This window comes from Esox lucius, chromosome 10 (assembly GCF_011004845.1).
Source record: "Esox lucius isolate fEsoLuc1 chromosome 10, fEsoLuc1.pri, whole genome shotgun sequence".
NCBI classification, from domain to species: Eukaryota; Metazoa; Chordata; class Actinopteri; order Esociformes; family Esocidae; genus Esox; species Esox lucius.
The window spans coordinates 21,830,430-21,851,306 of NC_047578.1; the positions used below are offsets into that span (position 1 = coordinate 21,830,430).

The 20,877-nt window shown below is 43.7% G+C and overlaps 1 protein-coding gene across 4 annotated transcripts; it reads right to left on the reverse strand.

The window, feature by feature from the left end:
• Nucleotides 1–9,150: 9,150 nt before the first annotated feature.
• On the reverse strand, nucleotides 9,151–13,916 carry si:ch211-171h4.3 (serine/threonine-protein kinase SBK1). Of its 4 annotated transcripts, XM_020050052.3 has the most exons (5): nucleotides 13,650–13,916; nucleotides 12,704–12,804; nucleotides 11,441–11,585; nucleotides 11,134–11,336; nucleotides 9,151–10,872 (listed from the first exon to the last, which is right to left on the reverse strand). In XM_020050052.3, the coding sequence occupies exons 2-5, from the start codon at nucleotides 12,758–12,760 to the stop codon at nucleotides 10,123–10,125; spliced, it is 1,155 nt and encodes a 384-aa protein (XP_019905611.1). In that variant the 5' UTR covers nucleotides 12,761–12,804; nucleotides 13,650–13,916; the 3' UTR covers nucleotides 9,151–10,122. The 4 variants fall into 4 exon arrangements, with proteins under 4 accessions (XP_019905611.1, XP_010895216.1, XP_019905612.1 ...); XM_010896914.4 differs by lacking the exon at nucleotides 12,704–12,804; XM_020050053.3 differs by lacking the exon at nucleotides 13,650–13,916 and having other exon boundaries at nucleotides 12,647–12,789.
• Nucleotides 13,917–20,877: the final 6,961 nt, after the last annotated feature.

A 20,877-nucleotide genomic window follows, 5' to 3' on the forward strand; every position in this document is an offset into this window, starting at 1 on the left:
GATGAACATACAGTAGTCTAATGTGTGATTCGGCAGTTTCTGCACTTATTTTAGCCCACTGGCTGTAACTGTCAACCTTCACCACTAGGGGGACAGCTGCCACATGTGGACCAGTTTGAAGTAACTATTGACCTGCCATACTAGCCTCATTATACAGTGCTGGAACATTTTAAGAGACCACTCTACCTTATTCTTTCCTTTCCAAAAAGTTGAAAAGGAAAGTTGTGAGTGAGGAACAGAAGTGTTCAAATTGCAGTGGTCTCTTAATTTTAACCCTTCTGTTCCTCACTCAAAACCTTCATTGTCTACTTTTTTTACTGTAGATAGTACCATAATTGAGTGGATCGCCCTTAATTGTGAGAATCGATCTACTATGCTGCTTTTATTTTCTGCAGCTAGTGCATCTTCTACTGAGTCTACCTTTAAAGCAAAAAAGACAGATGCTTATTCCTCCTCAAACCTTCCTGACATCTGAAGAACAAGAGATTAAGAAGTTGAGAACGGACCCCACGCGTTACCTGCAAATATACATTTGACAGAACTGGATCACGGCAATGCTGGTGGAATTTTCCGCTGCTCTCACGTTACATGGTACATGCTGTACTTCAGTCAGCCACTGCTTCCAATGAAGTCATTTGTGGTGATGTCATCATGAGGCTTGTCAGGCAAACACCTCACGAAGAGCTTTGTGGACTGAAGGCTAACATGAAATACACACGCAGAGGATGAGGTGAGTCAAGGGAGGAGGTGATTGAGCCAGAGACGTTGGTTAGAGAGGGAGAGCGAGAGAAAAGAGTTTGAGGGGATTAGGTCAGCGGGACCCTGTGACCTTTTGCTGGTGACCTGACCCAGGGAAGTGAGGGGCAGACGGTGGTGGGAAACTGGGTCAACGTATGATCTCCCAATGGCTGGTCACTTTTAGCGCCGCTGACAGAGAGGGAGATAGATGGATAGCAGCAGTAATGTATATGGAGCCTCATCTGTCTCTATCCATCCCCCCCATCTGCCCCTGAATATCATTCAACGGATCGATTGACAACAGAATTTAAACAGCTCGTCAGCCCACATGAATCAAACAACCTGTTAATTGGCCTCAGATGAGCTCATGCTGCATGGCCGTAATGAGGTCCGCCCCCAGAAGAGGGCGCAGTCAGACCCCTCTGTCCGGCTGATCCCTCACACCGTTATAATCAGGTAGTGTGTGAAGATGGCAAAACAATAGATACAGAGTCCAAACTAGACATGGAGAAGTTGCGTTCAGCACTTATGCTGTACACAACTGGAATAAACTACCAGAAGATCTTAGATGTGCCCCAAACGTATTCATTTTTAAATCCAGGTTAAAAAAACGTCTCTTCTCATGTGCCTATGACTGAGCACTTAGACTTAACCACACTGTTTAGCCTTATAGTTTCCCACTTTAAATCGTTAGCCTTATAGCTTCCCACTTTAAATCGTTAGCCTTATAGCTTCCCACTTTAAATCGTTAGCCTTATAGCTTCCCACTTTAAATCTTTATGTTTTCTTATTGTATTTTCTTATTATTATGATGTATTCATTTGCTTTAAAGTTTTCATTTGATTATTTGTTTTTATGTTATTGTTTTCATATATTATCCTTTGTAAAGCACATTGAATTGCTTCGATGTATGAATTGTGCTATATGAATACACTTGCTTGCTATTTATAAATGTTCTCAGTAACAACAAAAGGTGGAGTAAGTGAAGTGGTCTTTATTCTTTCTGAAGTCACTGTACATAATATGTTGCTCTGTCGGACCTCATATGGTGCATGTTATTACCTTGCAGTACAGCTTCATTGTTGGCAGGTTGTTGCGAGGATATTGGTAATGGCATACAGGAGGTGACATGTCTCAGTCTTTGACTATCCCACACTTTCTGTGGCCTTGTTGCAGCAAGTCAATAATTGCAAGTTGAACATCAGATTGTGTGTGGAGGAAATTTGATTGGGTAGAAAATATAGGTATGTACAGTACCAGTCAAAAGTTTGAACATGCCTATTCATTCAAGGGTATTTATTTATATTAAATATTTTTTCATCAAACGCTATGATGAAACTGGCTCTCATAAGATCCACCACAGGAACAACATTTCCAGAATTTGCAATTGACTGCACTTCACATTGCAGTCCCAAATCTGTCCTTTGCTCTGATGAGATTTTTTGTTCCAAGAGTTGTGTCTTTGTGATACAAAGAGTGGATGAACGGACCATCTCTGCATGTGTGGTTCTCACCGTGAAGTTTGAAGGAGGAAGTATGGTGGTTTGGGGGGGTACTTTGCAGATGAAACTGTTTGTGATTTATTTAAAATGCAATGCATTCTCAACCAGCCTGGTTTCCATAGCATTCTGCTGGGATATGCCATCCCATCTGGTTTGTGCTTTGTCTGGCTTTCATTTATTTTTCAACTGGACAACCACCCAAAACACATCTCCTGGCTGTGTATGAGCTATTTGACCAAGAAGAAGAATGACGGCCTCCATTAACACCAGTCTCAAACGAATTGAGATGGTTTGGGATCAGCTGGACCGCAGAGTTAAGGAAAGCAGTCGACAAGTGCTCAGCATACATGGGAACTCCTTCAAGACTTTTGGAAAAGTATTCCTGTTGTCTATCTCATGAATGTTGTTGAGAGAATGCCAAGAGCGTGCAAAGCTATCATCAAGTCAAAGGGTGGCTACTTGGAAGAATCTACAATATGAAATGCATTTTGATCTGTTTAACACTTTTTGGTTACTGCATGATTATGTATATGTATTTCATAGTTTTTATATCTTTGCTATTATTCTTTAATGTGGAAAATAGTACAAATAAAGAAATACCTATTGACTGGTAATGTATATACACTGCTCAAAACAATTAAGGGAACACGTAATCATCACAGTATAAAACTAAATCAATTAAACTTCAGGGAAATCAATCTGTCCAGTTAGGACGCATAAGCGATTGTGAAACAATGTCACCGTTTTTGGTGTAAATGAAAGTGACAACAGGTGCACTGGAGAGGCAACAGTAAGACAACCCCAAAAAAGGGAATGCAGGTGGTGGCCACAGACAATTGCTCTCTTCTTATCGTTCCTGAATTATTCTTCTCTAGTTTGCATTTTGTTTGTGTCCTTGTCACAACTGACAGGCGGTACCTAAGGCAGTACCTGCACCCCATTCAGGTGGCACAGGTAGTCCAACTCCTCCAGGATGGCACAATCATACATGCCGACGTAAGAAGATTTGCTGTGTCTCCCAGTTCAGTCTCAAGTGCATTGAGGAGATACCAGGAGATGGGCTGTTACACAAGGAGAGCTGGACAAGACCGCAGAAGGGCATTAACCCAGCAGCAGGTCCGGTATTTGCTCCTTTGTGCGAGGAGTAACAGGAGGAGGACTGCCAGAGCCCTACAAAATGACCTCCAACGGGCTACTAGTGTGCATGTTTCTGACCAAACTGTCAGAAACATACTCCATGAGGGTGGCATAAGGGCTCAACATCCTTTTGTGGGACCTGTGCTCACAGCCCAGCACAGGGCAGCTTGATTGACATTCACCAGAGAACACCAGAATTGGCAGGTCTGTCATTGGAGCACCGTTCTCTTCACAGATGAGAGCAGGTTCACACAGCACATTTGACAGATGTGAAAGAGTCTGGAGAGGCTGTGGTGAACGTTATGCTGCCTGCAACATCATCCATCATTACTGGTTTGGTGGTGGGTCAGTGATGGTCTGGGGAGGCATATCCTTGGAGGGTTGCACAGACCTCCACATGCTAGCCAACGGTACCCTGTCTGCTGTTAGGTACCGGGAAGAAATCCTCAGATCCATCGTCAGATCTTATACTGGTGCAGTGGGCCCTGGGTTTTTCCTGGTGCAGGACAATGCCTGGCCTCAACAATTGGGATTTCAATTGTTTACTTTGATTTTCGGAGTGAGTTTGAATCCAGCCCTCAATCAGCTGGTGATTTTGGTTTCCACTGACTGTTGTTACATCATTTTGTTATCAACAAATTACACAATGTACTGTAAAGATTTTGATTTTTATTATATTTTGTTTATAGAGATCCGATGTGTGATTTAACTGTTCCCTTCATTTTTTAGAGCAGTGTATTAACATGTTGCTCTAGCTACTAGGCAATTAATGTCATTCAGTGCAGACAACCAAGAAACAGCTGTATGGAAAACAAATTCTCTACAAAGTCACTGAAGTTAGCTTTGCAGTATTTCAGACATATTGTTTGGAATCATGGCAATATTTGTTACCATTTCAGTGGTGCATGAGATCACATTTTAGCTAGTCAGATAGATTGAGGATCGAGAAAACAACTTAAATTTCTTTGTTTTTTATAATTATTCTTACATGCATTTCCATAAATCCTTCACAGTAGAATGTTGTAATCTAGTAAGTTTCCCTTATGGTGTGAACACAGGAAATGGCTGGCGTCATGTGGGTTTCATAAATAGGAAGTATTGGGGCTACTACTGGGGCCTTGGGTGACGTAGTGACCTAAGCCATTGCCTCAATACTGAATGGGTTGGGATTTTGTTTACTGCGGTTTCAGCACTCTTTTTTTAGCAATAAAAGCATAAAACGCCACAAAGATATTGCTAATATTTAAAGATGCAGTCTGCAATCTTTGGCCACTGGTTGTAATGTGGGGCTGTCGAAGCTTAAACAGTCCCTGAGAATTGGACACAATGTCATGTATGTGCCCATTTGTGACCCATGTGATCAAAATCATTCACTCTCAAACTTGGAATTGCATGGGTGAATGATTCTACTTCATGCCCATTTAAACAACATATTACACATGGGAGTTTACAGAAATATTTTCCTAACTGCATATTTCCCAGACTTTATATTTAAGTTAATTAACTTGCTAAACATTGTCAACAGCCAGACAGTGCATTATTCATATTGGTATGGTTGCAGTTTTCTAAAACGGATTGTTATCTATTAATTGAAAGGGTAAAAGGGTAAAAGGTCTGTGTTGACACGTTGCAATTCATACCATACCATCTTCTTCCGCTTATCCGGGGCCGGGTCGCGGGGGCAGCAGTCTAAGCAGGGATGCCCAGACTTCCCTCTCCCCAGACACTTCCTCCAGCACTTCCGGGGGGACACCGAGGCGTTCCCAGGCCAGCCGGGAGACATAGTCCCTCCAGCGTGTCCTAGGTCTTCCCCGGGGTCTCCTCCAGGTGGGACGGGCCTTGAACACCTTCCCGGGAAGGCATTCAGGAGGCATCTGAAACAGATGCCCAAGCCACCTCAGCTGACCCCTCTCGATGTGGAGGAGCAGCGGCTCTACTCTGAGCTCCTCCCGGGTGACCAAGCTTCTCACCCTATCTCTAAGGGATCGCCCAGCCACCCTGCGGAGAAAGCTCATTTCGTCCGCCTGTATCCGGGATCTTGTCCTTTCGGTCATGACCCAAAGCTCATGACCATAGGTGAGAGTAGGAATGTAGATTGACCGGTAAATCGAGAGCTTCGCCTTGCGGCTCAGCTCTTTCTTCACCACGACAGACTGATACATCGACCGTATTACTGCAGAAGCTGCACCGATCCGTCTGTCAATCTCCCGTTCCATCCTTCCCTCACTCGTGAACAAGACCACTAGATACTTAAACTCCTCCACTTGAGGCAGGCACTCTCCACCAACCTGAAGTGGGCAAGCCACCTTTTTCCGATTGAGGACCATGGCCTCGGATTTGGAGGTACTGATTCTCATCCCCACTGCTTCACACTCGGCTGCAAACCATCCCAGTGCATGCTGAAGGTCCTGGTTTGAAGAGGCCAACACGACAACATCATCCACAAAGAGCAGAGACGAAATCGTGTGGTCCCCAAACCTGACACCCTCCGGCCCCTGGCTGCGCCTAGATGGACGTTGCAATTCAGAAAAAGCATTTATTTTTTGCATTTCCACTGCTTAGGTGATATGTCCCATAGGGAACTAGGAGTGTATAATAACCCCAAGATCCTTAACAAGACTACATCTGGGAAGTGAAGATAGGAAAATGTGTAGCTAATTGTTAAGAAATTGTGAAAACAGTTAATGTAATCCTTTTTTGGTTTTATTGGAGCAAACCTTGAACATTGTGCCAGTCATGTGTAGATTGACTATTTAAGTCTATGTTGCCCAGAGAAAATGCTTTACATTTCATGCCAAATCCATCCAAAAGTAACTCTACAATCCCTTTGAGATTTGGGCATCGGATTTTAGAATGATAACCGCATCTCTCCAAAACACCTTTTAAACACTTCAAGCCAGTTGATTATAAAAGTAACCCCTTCGGGGATGTTACTGTATAGTATTTCTAAGTGATTTCATTACATCATGCTTAACAATATGTTCCGGATTATGTTCAAGAGCTTTGACATTTTCATACAAGCACATGACACTCCAGTTCTGATTCCAGTGCTCTCGTCTCCTCATCCATCATAACTGAAATTGAAGGCCTACAAATACAGTTGTGCTTGAAGGCAGTGGGGGTTCAGGTATCAGACCCAAAACAGAGTGCCAGTCTACACTAGTCTTGTGCAAGGCCCTATTTATGTATCTACTCCATGCTAATAATAACTTGCCTATGAATGGCTGCAGCCTTAAAAACGTTTTTAACATAAAATAAAACATGAATGGAACTATGAGCCAATAAACAAGACAAATAATAATTAGTCATTTAATTGTGAGTTGATTTTGGCACTAGAAAACATGCTTAAATATTGAATTCCCCCTGCTTACTCATCAAATACACACACACACACACACACACATGCTTTTCCAAGTACACAAATTAATGACTCATATCAAGTGAAATGTCAGAAGGGAGCTGCTGTTTAAATAGTTAATTGGAGCTGTGCGCCAACCAATCTCCCCCCACTCCAAACCCACCACTACACTTCTCAAGTGTAACACCCCAGTGAAGCTGTCCAACCGTTAATGAGCCATCTAATTAATGCGTTTTGGCTGAGTGGGTTATAACCAGGTGTTGATAACTCTATCCATCCAAATTAACTGGCGATTGGCTGGTGTTTTTTTTCCTGCAGAGATTTTTTGTCCCTTGCTTACATTTTTTTTTTTGCAAAGCAAGTTTTTAAGTTTGCTTTACACAAAGGGCCGCCTACGCAGGTTTGACCTACATAGCACTAATGTTCCATGTAAGTTTGCCCAGCTGAGTTGAGAGGACATGTATTTGGCATTGGTGGCTTCAAACACAGTGTTCTACCAGAGGATCAGGTGTTGTGGCCCGGGCACTCTAGATTGATTCAGTTCTTTATTAGAACAGCTGGTGGTCTTTGGGATCTACAATTCTTAGGATAACATGCAGGATGTCAGACTTTCGATCTATTTGAAAGTTCATTACCATTTTCAAAAATATGGATACATTATATTCAGCTATTCTAAACAATTGCTGTTATGAAATATACAAAAATCTTACACACTTAAGGTTTGATTTGCTTTTCTCTTTTGTTCCTCTAATTAGACTTGGCTTGGGACATGCTGTAGCTGTCCCTCCCTTCCTAGATTCTGAGTGCTGACTTCTAGTCATTTCCAAGAAACTGTGTCATTGAGCGTATGTTTTCTAGTAACCAACTAACACACAATGTTCTAAGCTCCTAACAAATTTGTTGAGAGTGCGGTTGTCCTATGACCAGTTTGCATACTGCCTTAACACATTGTTCTGGGAATGGTGCATGATAGTGGCTTAATTTTTGTGTCTACTGTATATTAACAGCAGAATACCTCGTCTCAGATGGCTGAGGCCTTTTATTCTCTCACGAATAAAAGTTTGAACAGTTTGGTAAGATCAGATACATTTTCCTTTATGATTTCTTTAGATGATGGGGGAAGACAGGAGATTTTGGTATTTTGCTGGAAGAGCTGAGGGCCAGATTAGAACTCGTCCTGCATTTGCACTAGAGGCAGTGGACTAGCCTGCTGGCCCACCAAAAATAGAGGTTGATGAATTTGGATAAAAAATAATCCAAACCTTAAAAAGGTACTTGATGCCCAATCCGAATGGTTGCCCCTTTGAGTTTCACAAGATATCCAGTCACCTTATTTCAACCGACTTACGTAAATGTTTGTGCGATTCATTGATCAGGGTACACTGCAATCTACTCCGGGTGAAGTGAATATTTTCAAAAAGGTTGGGCAACATCTCGCCAGTTTCTCTTCTGGACTCAGATGAATAGAATAGATAGCGGGTGATAATGGATGGAAGTGGGGAATGTACTGTGTTAGTCTATTTTTAAATCTCTGTGGTGGCACCCTTGGAGGATCTAAGAGAGCTTGTGGTTTTTCCGTGCGTGTTTGTATCTGCATGTGAGAGTGCGTGTTTACCTGTCATCATGCAAGGGAATCATAATATGGTAATAAATAGAGTTTAGTAACTCATAGACCTGATCTAATGTGTTACAGTAAGCGCCATTTTGTTTAAACCTACCCTGGATTTTATTTTTCACTTTCACTTTCTCTTAAATAAAATGGTTATAATACATTAACCGCCTTGATAATCCCATCCATTAGTAAGAAGGACCAGTAACAGATTCTGCTGTCATGGGTATTTTGGAACTTCATGTGGTGTAGACAAGTTGATTGATGTTGTGTCTGAATGCCAGTTCCTTATATGGCGAGGGGTATTTCTGCTGGTTAAGGCCCCAATGCCTTGTTAAGCAATTCACATAATGGCGTTATACTCATGTTATTCCGAAAGCAATAATTATTTTAGTACACAGCTAGATAACGTACTATACAATCAACACAATATGTACAGTAAAAGACTTTCAAATGTGAAAATATTACTGTTTCCCAATGCTTGGGGATCTTATTTTGTTGTTATTCTTGGCCCATCACAGCAGTGTTGAACTCTGAATAAATATAAACCTGGAGAGGTACAGTAAGGTCAGAACCACCCAGGGATTCATACACTATATATTTTATATACTTAATTTCTACCAACAATATTTTTATGCTTTTACTGTCAGAGGAAAATACAGGACGTAGAGTGTGCTGAATCAGTGGGATCGAACCTTTGCTGTAGCAGTACATGTGTCCTGGATGCAGCAGCCGTAAATCCACCCAATGCAACACAGACTTTATTCCAGTCACAATAAATGCATATGTATACAGGTTTTGCAGAACAATGGGTTTGAAATTTTTTATTTTGGGACATATATACGATATGTACATATAAACACCATTTAGATATACCAACAAAGTGCTAGCAAGTATAACTGCCAAGTGCAATAGCGAGCCTATCCAAAATGACTTGGTGGCTATTTAGCAGCTAATAAGTGCTAATGTAGTGCTAATGCTTAGTTTGTTTAGTCCGGTTTAATGAAACTCTGGAGTGTTTTCTCCCCGTAGGTTCGTTTGGGGAGATGAACATGCACAAATCGCACCCGGGTGTGCACCAAATAACTACTACCTGGTCCACTTGAACGAGATGGTCTCGGGCTGCTTTCAAATATACCTAGTTGCTATTCGTTTCAGTACGAAAAATAACTTCTTTCTTGCTAGCTTGCATAATCAAGATATGGAATAGCAGTGAAGTGAGACAACATCTCTGAAATGTTTGAGAAAGTGCCCCCAAAAAATTGAGGGAGAGGGCATTTCAGTGACCTGTAGATCTGTACCATGTCAAAGTATGACGATCATGATAAAAGTATTAGTACTAGGTGGCCTACAATCAAACTGGCTGAGGATCAACAATATACATACACCAGGGTTTAGCACAAAAATAAAAAAAATTTACTGTCAAGGGGATTTTTACTGTCCAGGAGATTAAAAGTCTATTTTTGCTCCAAATATCTGGCCACTGAGTGAAAGATATTTTTGACCACATGGCTTTTGTGTACAAAATGTGGTCCACTAGAATATTTGCAGTGTGAAAGCTAAATAGGAATGGAAACAAACACATCAAATTCGCTTTGATTCAAACTAAGCAAACGTAACTAATAGGTGAGAAAACGACATATCGCATTATGAATGAGAAAGGACATTTCAGCGCCAATGACAATTCAAAGATATGCATTGCTAATCTGAGGTAAAAAAATATGAACGTCTCTTTAACCTCTAAGAGTTTGAGTTCATGATCTTGATTCGCTTTGCCCTCATCTCTCCCCTCTGCCCTCATTTTCTTTCTTGCTCCTAAAGACCTCTCCCCCTCTCACTTTCTTCCTTTCCTCCTCTAACCTTATCTTCTCTTTCTCCTGCAGCCAGTCTCCTCCAAGGTAGCCTAGAACATCGTCAGGCCGACTGCGGAGACCGGGCACTGGGTGGAGAAGTGCCTTGAAAAGGGAGCAGGCCAGGGGAGTGAAACAGGCAAACTGGGGGGCGACTGCGTGTGAATTGCTCTGGTCTCGTCTTTCCTCCCAAATGTCCACTTCCTCTTCCGGACGTTTCTCGCGGTTGAACCACTCTTTGTACTTGATGTACGAACGGTCATCGGACGCTGTTTCCGTCCAGGGCAAACTGCCAGTCAGCATGGCGTAGATGAGGATTCCTAAAGCCCAGCAGTCTGTACTGGCCTCTACCGACATCCACACCCGCTGGGTCTTGTTGTCCAAAACGTTTCCTCCCTTAGTCTTTGGAACAGTATTGTGGCTACTATCTTCTGAATCTTTGGCTATCTCTGCCTCAGGTGTACAGTAGGCGGAGCTGTACCACACACCTGGAACCTTAGTCCCGACAGCCTTCGCCATGCCAAAGTCCCCCAGTTTGACCCAGCCGCAGGCAGCGTCTACCAGGAAAATGTTCTCTGGCTTGACGTCGCGGTGGACGAATCCGAGAGAATGGAGGTGGGTGAGGGCACCACTCAGTTGAGACACCACCCTCTGGACGCAGACCTCCTCCAAGCCCACCTGGTAATAACACATAGAGTGGTGTATTTTAAATACATTCCCTGTTCTTACCAAAGATACTAAGGGATTCCTCCTGGAAGTTGAGCCTGTAAATGCTTCATAAAACATTCAAAAGCACTATATAAATGTTTTAACCCACTATGTCAAATACGGAAATAAATAAATTGTTTTATGAAGGGTGGCATGAGCACTACTTAACAAGGTATTCACAAGGTATTTATAAAATTTCATTGCAATGCCAAGCAGGACTGTATATTATACCTCGGGCACAATGACGTCATATAGATCGCCAAAGAGGCTGGCTTGCTGGGCGAAAACGTAATGTGTGGGGGTAGAGAAGACAATTCCAAGGGCCTTGGTCAGAGACGGATGAGTGCAGAAGGAGAGGGAGAGATGGTACTCTCGCAAGAAGGACAAGAGCTTAGTGGAACCACGTGGAAAGAACTTCAGAGCCATTGGAGTACCTAGAGGAAGACATAAATACTATAACCGGGAGCAGAAATGTACACAAGCCCTTAACAGACCTCAGAAAACAGAAAGACTGACTAAAAGCTTTGGATTAACGTGCCTCTTTTCCTGTGCACAGCCAGCATGACCTTCCCATAGGACCCCTCTCCTAATAACTTGACAACTTGGAAGTGGTCTGAGGTTTCCAGTGATATAAGGGACTGGGCTGTAAGATGGCACATGTCGTCCAGTAGACTAGTGGCAGCCTGGGGAGGTGGGGACATAACAGATATTTGTTATGATGCTTGTAGTCATGATGATGCCGGTAGCACTAAGCCAGATATAAACACATCCATTTATAGCCCATGAAAAACTTATAGGCTCTTGTAGTACAATATTTGGACCCATTAAAAAATTTTTTTGGAATTATCCAACTTCCTGTTATTTTTCATTGGTTTGCACTTAAAGAGCAATTATGTAATTCTCCAGCATTAGCCGACTGCGTTGACCCAGAGACACTCCACTAGTGCAAACCAATGGCCTGGAAAAAATCTAGTGGCAACTGAGTTGTATCAACTTAAAGGATATGAAACCTACAAAGGAAGGAGAACTAGTAAAACACGTCATGTAAGATGTTTGGAAATGTACCAACATTTGTTGTAAAGGCACTTAACCAAGACCTGAGAACACTATAAAGGTTGAAAACACAATTTTGTTGTTTCAAGTTGTATAGAGTGTAGATGTTTCTGCAAATATTTCAATGTTCAACTTTGATTTATATATCCAAACTTTTAACTGATTTACCAACATTGGGAGGTTTTGCTAAATTTAGCTTAGTCTATTACAGGATACTGAATTTGCCTCCACCATTAAGATAGATAAGGAATGGATCATTTTATAATTGGAAGTAATTTTGTTCTGATATCCATTCATATGACGCATTACATCTCCTGCCATGACAAGCTGCTTAGTATTAATATATATGTATTTTCGTTCCTCAAACATTCTTAGAACATCCTGCAAAATAATTGAACAATCTATCTTAAATATTTTGAATTACCCACAATCCCCTAAAAACCAAGCAAATTGAAAAAAAGAAAGCGCAATGAGATTAAAAACAGACTTCAAATGAATTCCCTCAATACATTTATTTTTTATAACAAAACATACCATTAGCCTGTAACCATTTAATTGCATGAGCGAAATGTTTTGCTGTTATGATGCTGTTTTTTATATGCACTGAAACCCCTCAAAAAAATATTGTGAGGCTATTAAAAACATGAACTAATATGCAGATTGAAGAACCAATTTAGATGTTTCAAAGTACCTCTATTCATCGCACAATTGTGGTGGTTTGAGTCGTTCTGTTTTTTATGTATATTACCATGCATGTTGAGTGTACTTGCAAATCATTCCAAGGCATGGCTCCATAGCGAGCCATGACCCTAGCTGGGCCCAGTTTAGACCTCTACCATGCAGCATAACCTAAACAAAATATGAGACAGGAGGATCAACAACTTGATTATGTAACTTTGTATTGGGGAGAGGGATCAGTTGTTCTACTCTGTACGGCTGCACTGCAGTCTACTACTAAATATGACAATGGATTACTTATACAATGCTGTGGAACATTCCTTTTCAATGCTCTCTAGTCTCAACAGCCTCAACATGGTTTTATAAGATGGAAAGTGCATAGCGGTCAAGCGTTTTATTATAAGAATAGGGATTAATTATAGGGATAATTAATTGTACACGGAAAAATTATAATTACTCGCTACCATTGGAAGCTTGAAATTCGAGACAACTTTATTTCAAGTTGGTTTCGGGCTTAGATCATTTTCTCCTGTGTGGTGGACATTGAGGTTCACAGAGAGATACACTTTGAGGCAGGTAAGACAGAGACTCAGTCTCATTACACAACAGCAGTTTATTGAATACTTGCAAGCAGAGAGACAATGGAATCTCTTAAGTGCAGCTGAGAATGCCATTCTCTTAAGCCAGTTCTTCTTCTAACATCTTCTTTGTCCACGCAACCACAAGTTACTTTGTAACACCCCCCCCCCCCCCACCCAGAGCAATGTACTGCAACTCATGGGAAAACTCAGTAAATATTTCACATGACAGCTCATCCTCTGTTTATATTGCAGCGCAATAAAGCCGCAATAAAGCCTATTTTTAGAATAAAATATTGTGAAGTAAAACTAGATCATGTATTATGTAGCAAATGTTGTCTGATGAATAAAGACTAGAATCTTGGCTGAATGAAACGCATGCTTAATAATGTCATATATGTTGCAGAGGAAAATGGGGTGAACAGAAGAATTACTTACTGTCATTTTGTCTTTGTGGCTGACTTCAGTCTGTTTTGACAGGAACATTGTGAACAAGTTACTTACAGGAAATGTCCAAATGAATGTATGCCTGCTCACATCCACCTTATACAGACTCTTGCATAACACGTGCAGTCCAAACATGAGGCAAGAGACATTGCAGTAAAGATTTGGTCTTTTCCAGCAAACACCACCACTGCAGCTCTTCGGTTTTGCCTTTTAATATCTCCTGCCCTACTTTTTTATACCTACATTATAATGCACCCCTTTCCTTCCTCTCCTGTATTCCTCCCTCATTCCCTCCCTCCCTCCCTCTGGATTTTGCGGTGAGCTGTTTGTCCTTCCAGATGGATCAGTCATATGCCGACCCCTCCCACTGGTGTGCTTCCCTCCCTGTTGTGGAGCCGGAGGCCAGTCGATACTTTGAGTTTAACCTGTCAATTGACAAATTATCAAAGGCCAAATGTTTCCCTAAAAACAATCTTTATTTTCCAACAGGACTTCTCTACCTCAGTCTCACACACAAACTCTTAGAAATGTATGTTGACACACACATTATTTCTCTCTCTCAATCACACACACACATACACACAGTAAAACAGTGGAAACACATTCTCTATCAAACAGTCTCCCTTCGAGCTTGCTGTATTCCACCTTTGAAGAGGAGTGGGGCAGCATGCCACGGACAGACCAATAAATGTCCTTGCATAACGTGACCTGTGCATAACACAGGCACACACTCCCCCAAAACTTTTAAATGACCAATTACATTTTACCTTTTCTCCCTGGTTTTTGACTCTTTTTATTTTTTTGTCCTTCTCTCCAACTCACTCTCTCTGCTCTTTTGACAAACCAAACAGCTGAACGAGGTCAAAGGATTGCAGCAGCTTAACAGTGCAATCTTCTCATACATTGAGTCCCTGCCAACTCTATTTCCTTCAGCTTGCCAACCGTCCAACTATCAATCTCTCCTCCGCCACCAATCTGACCACCAGCTATCTGGCCCAACAGCTTTTCAAACCCCTCCAAGCCCCCCGGGGCAGATACATTTCTCTGCATCTAGCATTTACCATGCAATTTACAACTGTACTATCACTTTAGCTGTGTTAGCAATATGTCATCTGTGGTACATGTTCAAGTAGCAACATTGCTAGCTGACACTTTATAGTTGGCTACCTACATAAGGACTTCGTGATCATAACCCAGTCATAACCAAACTGATACATAATCCATTAATAAGAACTAAATCAGGCATTCCCAATCTTGTTGTCCTTCTATAAAAAAAAACTTTTAGTGTAACCCCACACTGTTAAAAAGGTTATCTAGGCTACTTAACAGCCAATGTTTACTGTTTAATTTGGGCTGATGTACCGTATTTGGGCTGATGGTAGCTTTTGATAACATTTCTGTTAAGCCGTTTACATATGCAGCATCACTGGGTTTAGGTGTCAGTAATTCAGGAGGGCACTTTAATGACAAAACAAAAACATGTTTAATAAAATGTGTGCTGTTTTAAAAAAAATTTTAAACATACCTAATGTACTTATGAATACAGAACTTTTATTCAGTACTTTGTAAAAGCACTTTTGGCGGCTTCAAGTCTTCCTGGGTATGAATCCATCAGTGTTGCACACTTGGATTTGGACAGGTTCTCCCATTCTTCCTTGCAGATTCTCTCAAGCTACGGCAGATTGTATGGGAAGTGTCTGTAAATTCCATTTACTTCTGTGGAGAGATCTTCAGGTCTCCCACAGATATTCAACTGTGTTCAAGTTATACACTCAGGATATTCATAGACGTGTCCCAAAGCCACTCCTTTAACATTTTCATCTGGTGTTGTGCTTGACATTTAGTCCTAATAGTTTGATTTTATTCTAAATGTTTTGTTTGGAGGGACAGGCCAGCTATAGGAAGAGTTGTAGTGTTTCCAAACATCTTCCATTTCACAATTAAGGAGCACACTGTGCTCCAGGAATGTTAATGCTGTGTCTTGGAGCTCTACAGACAATTCCTTCAATCATGAATTTGTCTGACATGCAAGGAGAACTGTGGGACTTTAAAGGCAGTTCTCTCAAATTATGTCCAATCAATTTGTAAATTACATATATGAGATATTTATTTTTTCCTTTATTTTTTATTTATTTGGTCATATTTTAAAAAAGTATTTCACTTTGTGTTTTTGTGTAAATATATATTTAATATAACACAATTACATTTTGAGAAAGTGAAGGGGTCTTTCCAAAGACACTGTGCTATTGAAGTCAAAGAAGTAATCACACTGAAGGAACCTCATTAACATTCAGTGAAGTTTTAAATCTTTAATAAAAGTTCAATATTTAAAAAATAATAAATTATATCCCCTCCAAGAACTGCCACCTTAACGTGGTGGAGGGGTTTGAGTACCCGAGTGACCCTAGGAGCTATGTTGTCTGGGGCTATATGCCCCTGGTAGGGTCTCCCAAGGCAAACAGGTCTTAGGCGACGGGTCAGACTAAGAGCGGTTCAAAACCCCTTAATGAAGAATAAAATTTTGAGTACCGTGACGTCGCCCGGTATGGCGCAGCCGGGGCCCCACCCCGGAGCCAGGCCCGGGGTTGGGGCTCGAATGCGAGCGCCTGGTGGCCGGGCCTTCCCCCATGGGGCCCGGCCGGGCTCAGCCCGAACGGGTGACGTGGGGCCGCCCTCCCGTGGGCTCACCACCCACAGGAGGGACCATAAGGGGCCGGTGCAAAGAGGATCGGGCGGCAGTCGAAGGCAGGGGCCTAGACAACCCGATCTCTGGACACAGAAACTGGCTCTAGGGACGTGGAATGTCACCTCGCTGGCGGGGAAGGAGCCTGAGTTAGTGCGTGAGGTTGAGAGGTTCCGATTAGAGGTAGTCGGGATCACCTCTACGCACGGCTTGGGCTCTGGAACCACACTCCTTGAGAGAGGATGGACTCTTCACCACTCTGGAGTTGCCCATGGTGAGAGGCGGCGGGCTGGTGTGGGTTTGCTCATAGCTCCCCAGCTCTGCCGCCATGTGTTGGAGTTTACCCCGGTGAACGAGAGGGTCGTTTCCCTGCGCCTACGGGTCGGGGATAGGTCTCTCACTGTTGTTTGTGCCTACGGGCCGAACCGCAGTGCAGAGTACCCGACCTTCTTGGAGTCTCTGGGAGGGGTGCTGGAAAGTGCTCCGACTGGGGACTCTATTGTTCTACTGGGGGACTTCAACGCCCACGTGGGCAACGACAGTGACACCTGGAGGGGCGTGATTGGGAGGAACGGCCCCCCTGATCTGAACCCGAGTGGTGTTCAGTTATTGGACTTCTGTGCTAGTCACAGTTTGTCCATAACGAACACCATGTTCAAGCATAAGGGTGTCCATCAGTGCACGTGGCACCAGGACACCCTAGGCCGCAGGTCGATGATCGACTTTGTTGTCGTCTCATCTGACCTGCGGCCGTATGTCTTGGACACTCGGGTGAAGAGAGGGGCGGAGCTGTCAACTGATCACCACCTGGTGGTGAGTTGGATCCGATGGTGGGGGAGGAAGCTGGACAGACTCGGCAGGCCCAAGCGTACTGTAAGGGTCTGCTGGGAACGTCTGGCCGAGTCTCCTGTCAGAGAGATCTTTAACTCCCACCTCCGGCAGAGCTTCGACTGGATCCCGAGGGAGGTTGGAGATATTGAGTCCGAGTGGACCATGTTCTCCACCGCCATTGTCGAAGCGGCCGCTCGGAGCTGTGGCCGTAAGGTCTCCGGTGCCTGTCGAGGCGGCAATCCCCGAACCCGGTGGTGGACACCGGAAGTAAGGGATGCCGTCAAGCTGAAGAAGGAGTCCTATCAGGCCTGGTTGGCTTGTGGGACTCCTGAGGCAGCTGACGGGTACCGACAGGCCAAGCGGGCTGCAGCCCGGGTGGTTGTGGAGGCAAAAACTCGGGCCTGGGAGGAGTTCGGTGAGGCCATGGAGAAGGACTATCGGCTGGCCTCGAAGAGATTCTGGCAAACCATCCGGCGCCTCAGGAGAGGGAAACAGTGCCCTACCAACGCTGTTTACAGTAGAGGTGGGCAGCTGTTGACCTCAACTGAGGATGTCGTCGGGCGGTGGAAGGAGTACTTCGAGGATCTCCTCAATCCCGCTGACATGTCTTCCATTGAGGAAGCAGAGGATGAGGGCTCAGTGGTGGACTCGTCCATCACCCGGGCTGAAGTCACAGAGGTGGTCAAGAAACTCCTCGGTGGCAAGGCACCGGGGGTGGATGAGATCCGCCCTGAGTACCTCAAGTCTCTGGATGTTGTGGGGCTGTCTTGGTTGACACGCCTGTGCAACATCGCGTGGCGGTCGGGGACAGTGCCTCTGGGATGGCAGACCGGGGTGGTGGTCCCTCTTTTTAAGAAGGGGGACCGGAGGGTGTGTTCCAACTATAGGGGGATCACACTTCTCAGCCTCCCCGGGAAAGTCTATGCCAGGGTTCTGGAGAGGAGAATACGGCCGATAGTAGAACCTCGGATTCAGGAGGAACAGTGTGGTTTTCGTCCGGGCCGTGGAACACTGGACCAGCTCTATACCCTCTACGGGGTGTTGGAGGGTTCATGGGAGTTTGCCCAACCAATCCACATGTGTTTTGTGGATTTGGAGAAGGCATTCGACTGTGTCCCTCGCGGCATCTTGTGGAGGGTGCTTGGGGAATATGGGGTCCTGGGTCCTTTGCTAAGGGCTGTCAGGTCCCTATACAACCGAAGCAGGAGCTTGGTCCGCATTGCCGGCAGTAAGTCAGACTTGTTCCCAGTGCATGTTGGACTCCGGCAGGGCTGCCCTTTGTCACCGGTTCTGTTTGTAATTTTTATGGACAGAATTTCTAGGCGCAGCCAGGGGCCGGAGGGTGTCAGGTTTGGGGACCACACGATTTCGTCTCTGCTCTTTGCAGATGATGTTGTCGTGTTGGCCCCTTCTAACCAGGACCTTCAGTATGCACTGGGACGGTTTGCAGCCGAGTGTGAAGCGGTGGGGATGAAAATCAGTACCTCCAAATCCGAGGCCATGGTCCTCAGTCGGAAAAGGGTGGCTTGCCCACTTCAGGTTGGTGGAGAGTGCCTGCCTCAAGTGGAGGAGTTTAAGTATCTAGGGGTCTTGTTCACGAGTGAGGGAAGGATGGAACGGGAGATTGACAGACGGATCGGTGCAGCTTCTGCAGTAATGCAGTCGATGTATCGGTCTGTCGTGGTGAAGAAAGAGCTGAGCCGCAAGGCGAAGCTCTCGATTTACCAGTCAATCTACGTTCCTACTCTCACCTATGGTCATGAGCTTTGGGTCATGACCGAAAGGACAAGATCCCGGATACAGGCGGCCGAAATGAGTTTTCTCCGCAGGGTGGCTGGGCGATCCCTTAGAGATAGGGTGAGAAGCTCGGTCACCCGGGAGGAGCTCAGAGTAGAGCCGTTGCTCCTCCACATCGAGAGGGGTCAGCTGAGGTGGCTTGGGCATCTTTTTCGGATGCCTCCGGAACGCCTTCCTGGGAAGGTGTTCCGGTCCCATCCCACCGGGAGGAGACCCCGGGGAAGACCTAGGACACGCTGGAGGGACTATGTCTCCCGGCTGGCCTGGGAACGCCTCGGTGTCCCCCCGGAAGAGCTAGAGGAAGTGTCTGGGGAGAGGGAAGTCTGGGCATCCCTGCTTAGACTGCTGCCCCCGCGACCCGGCCCCGGATAAGCGGTAGAAGATGGATGGATGGATAAATTATATCAGAAAGTATTAAATGGTGAAAAAGGATTGGCGGTCCAAAAAATAATAAAGAATGAATCTGGTGCATCCTGTTATGTATGCCGCAGTAATTACATTCATTAATATAGTCATACTCAAAAAATAACATGTGAAATGTACTTGGTTGGTCACTGTGTCTTGAAATGGGAAGCCATGGGAAGCATTTAAAATATATATACAGCTCTGGAAGAATTTAAGAGACCATTGCAAAATTATCCGTTTCTCTGGTTTTACTATTCATAGGTATGTATTTGAGTAGAATTAACAGTTTTATATAACGTTACTCCCAAATTCCAAATACAAATTATGTAATTTAGAGTATTTATTTGTAGAAAACAACAACTGGTCAAATTAACCAAAAAAAGATACATTGTTTTCAGACCTCAAATAATGCAAAGAAAACACATTCAAATTCAATTTTCAACAACAAAATACTAATGCTTTAACTTAGGAAGAGTTCAGAAATCAATATTTGGTTGAATAACCCAGATTTTTAATGACAGCTTTCATGAGTCTTGGCATGCTCTCCGCCAGTCTGTCACATTGCTGTTGAGTGACTTTATTCTACTCCTGGCACAAAAATTCAAGTAGCTCAGCTTTGTTTGATGGCTTGTGACCATCCATTTTCCAGCCTTGTTGAAGCATCCCCAGATCATCACCGATCCTCCACCAAATTTCACAGTGGGTGCGAGACACTGTGGCTTTAAGGCCTCTCCAGGTCTCCGTCTAACCATTAGACAACCAGATGTTGGGTAAAGCTGAAAATTTGACAAGTCAGATAAGATGACCTTACTCCATTCCTCTACGGTCCAATCCTTATGGTCTTTTGCAAACTTCAGCCTGGCTCTTCGTTGCTTCTCATCGATGAAGGGCTTTTTTCTAGCTTTGCACGACTTCAGCCCTGACCCAGGAGCCTGTTTTGAACAGTCCTCGCTGTGCACTTCACCCCAGCTGCTGTTTGCCATTCTTTTAGTAGGTCACTTGATGTCATCCTCTGGTGGTTGAGTGACATTCTAATCAGTTGACAGTCATCTCGGTCAGTGGACAGTCGTTTTCGCCCTCTGCCAGTCTGTAACTTTGTTGTCCCCAATGTCTGTTGATTGACATTGTTCTTATGAACCTGATGCTCGCTGAATCCCTCTGCCAGTAAAGCCAGAATTGAACCCTTCTTTTCCTCACTCAAAGCTTTTCTTTTCAACTCTTTTGTCATGATGAATAGTTATTTTTCATTCAAATTTCCTTTGAGGTACTACAGTTTTTGCCATCCAGCTGGTCCTATTCCAAGAGGATAGTGATGACAACAGCAGTGTTTTTTATACTTTTCCTTGTTAAATTAGATTGGGTTCAGGTAATCACCAAATCAGTACCTCATTAAGTAAAATGAGTTGTGCCTGTGTTAGAATCTAACAGACACTGGAATGGAATGGAGTGATTTCTTAAATTTTTCCAGAGCTGTATATATAAATACACTCACCTAAAGGATTA

Excerpts from the sequence above, each read along its gene's own strand:
- si:ch211-171h4.3 (XM_010896914.4), bottom strand. The coding sequence starts at position 13,793 with ATGTTTGGACTGCACGTGTTATGCAAGAGTCTGTATAAGGTGGATGTG. Across the intron at positions 11,586-13,649 it reads GCCACAAAGACAAAATGACA|GCTGCCACTAGTCTACTGGA; the intron begins GTAAGTAATTCT and ends CCACCTCCCCAG. Across the intron at positions 11,337-11,440 it reads GGCTGTGCACAGGAAAAGAG|GTACTCCAATGGCTCTGAAG; the intron begins GCACGTTAATCC and ends GTCTTCCTCTAG.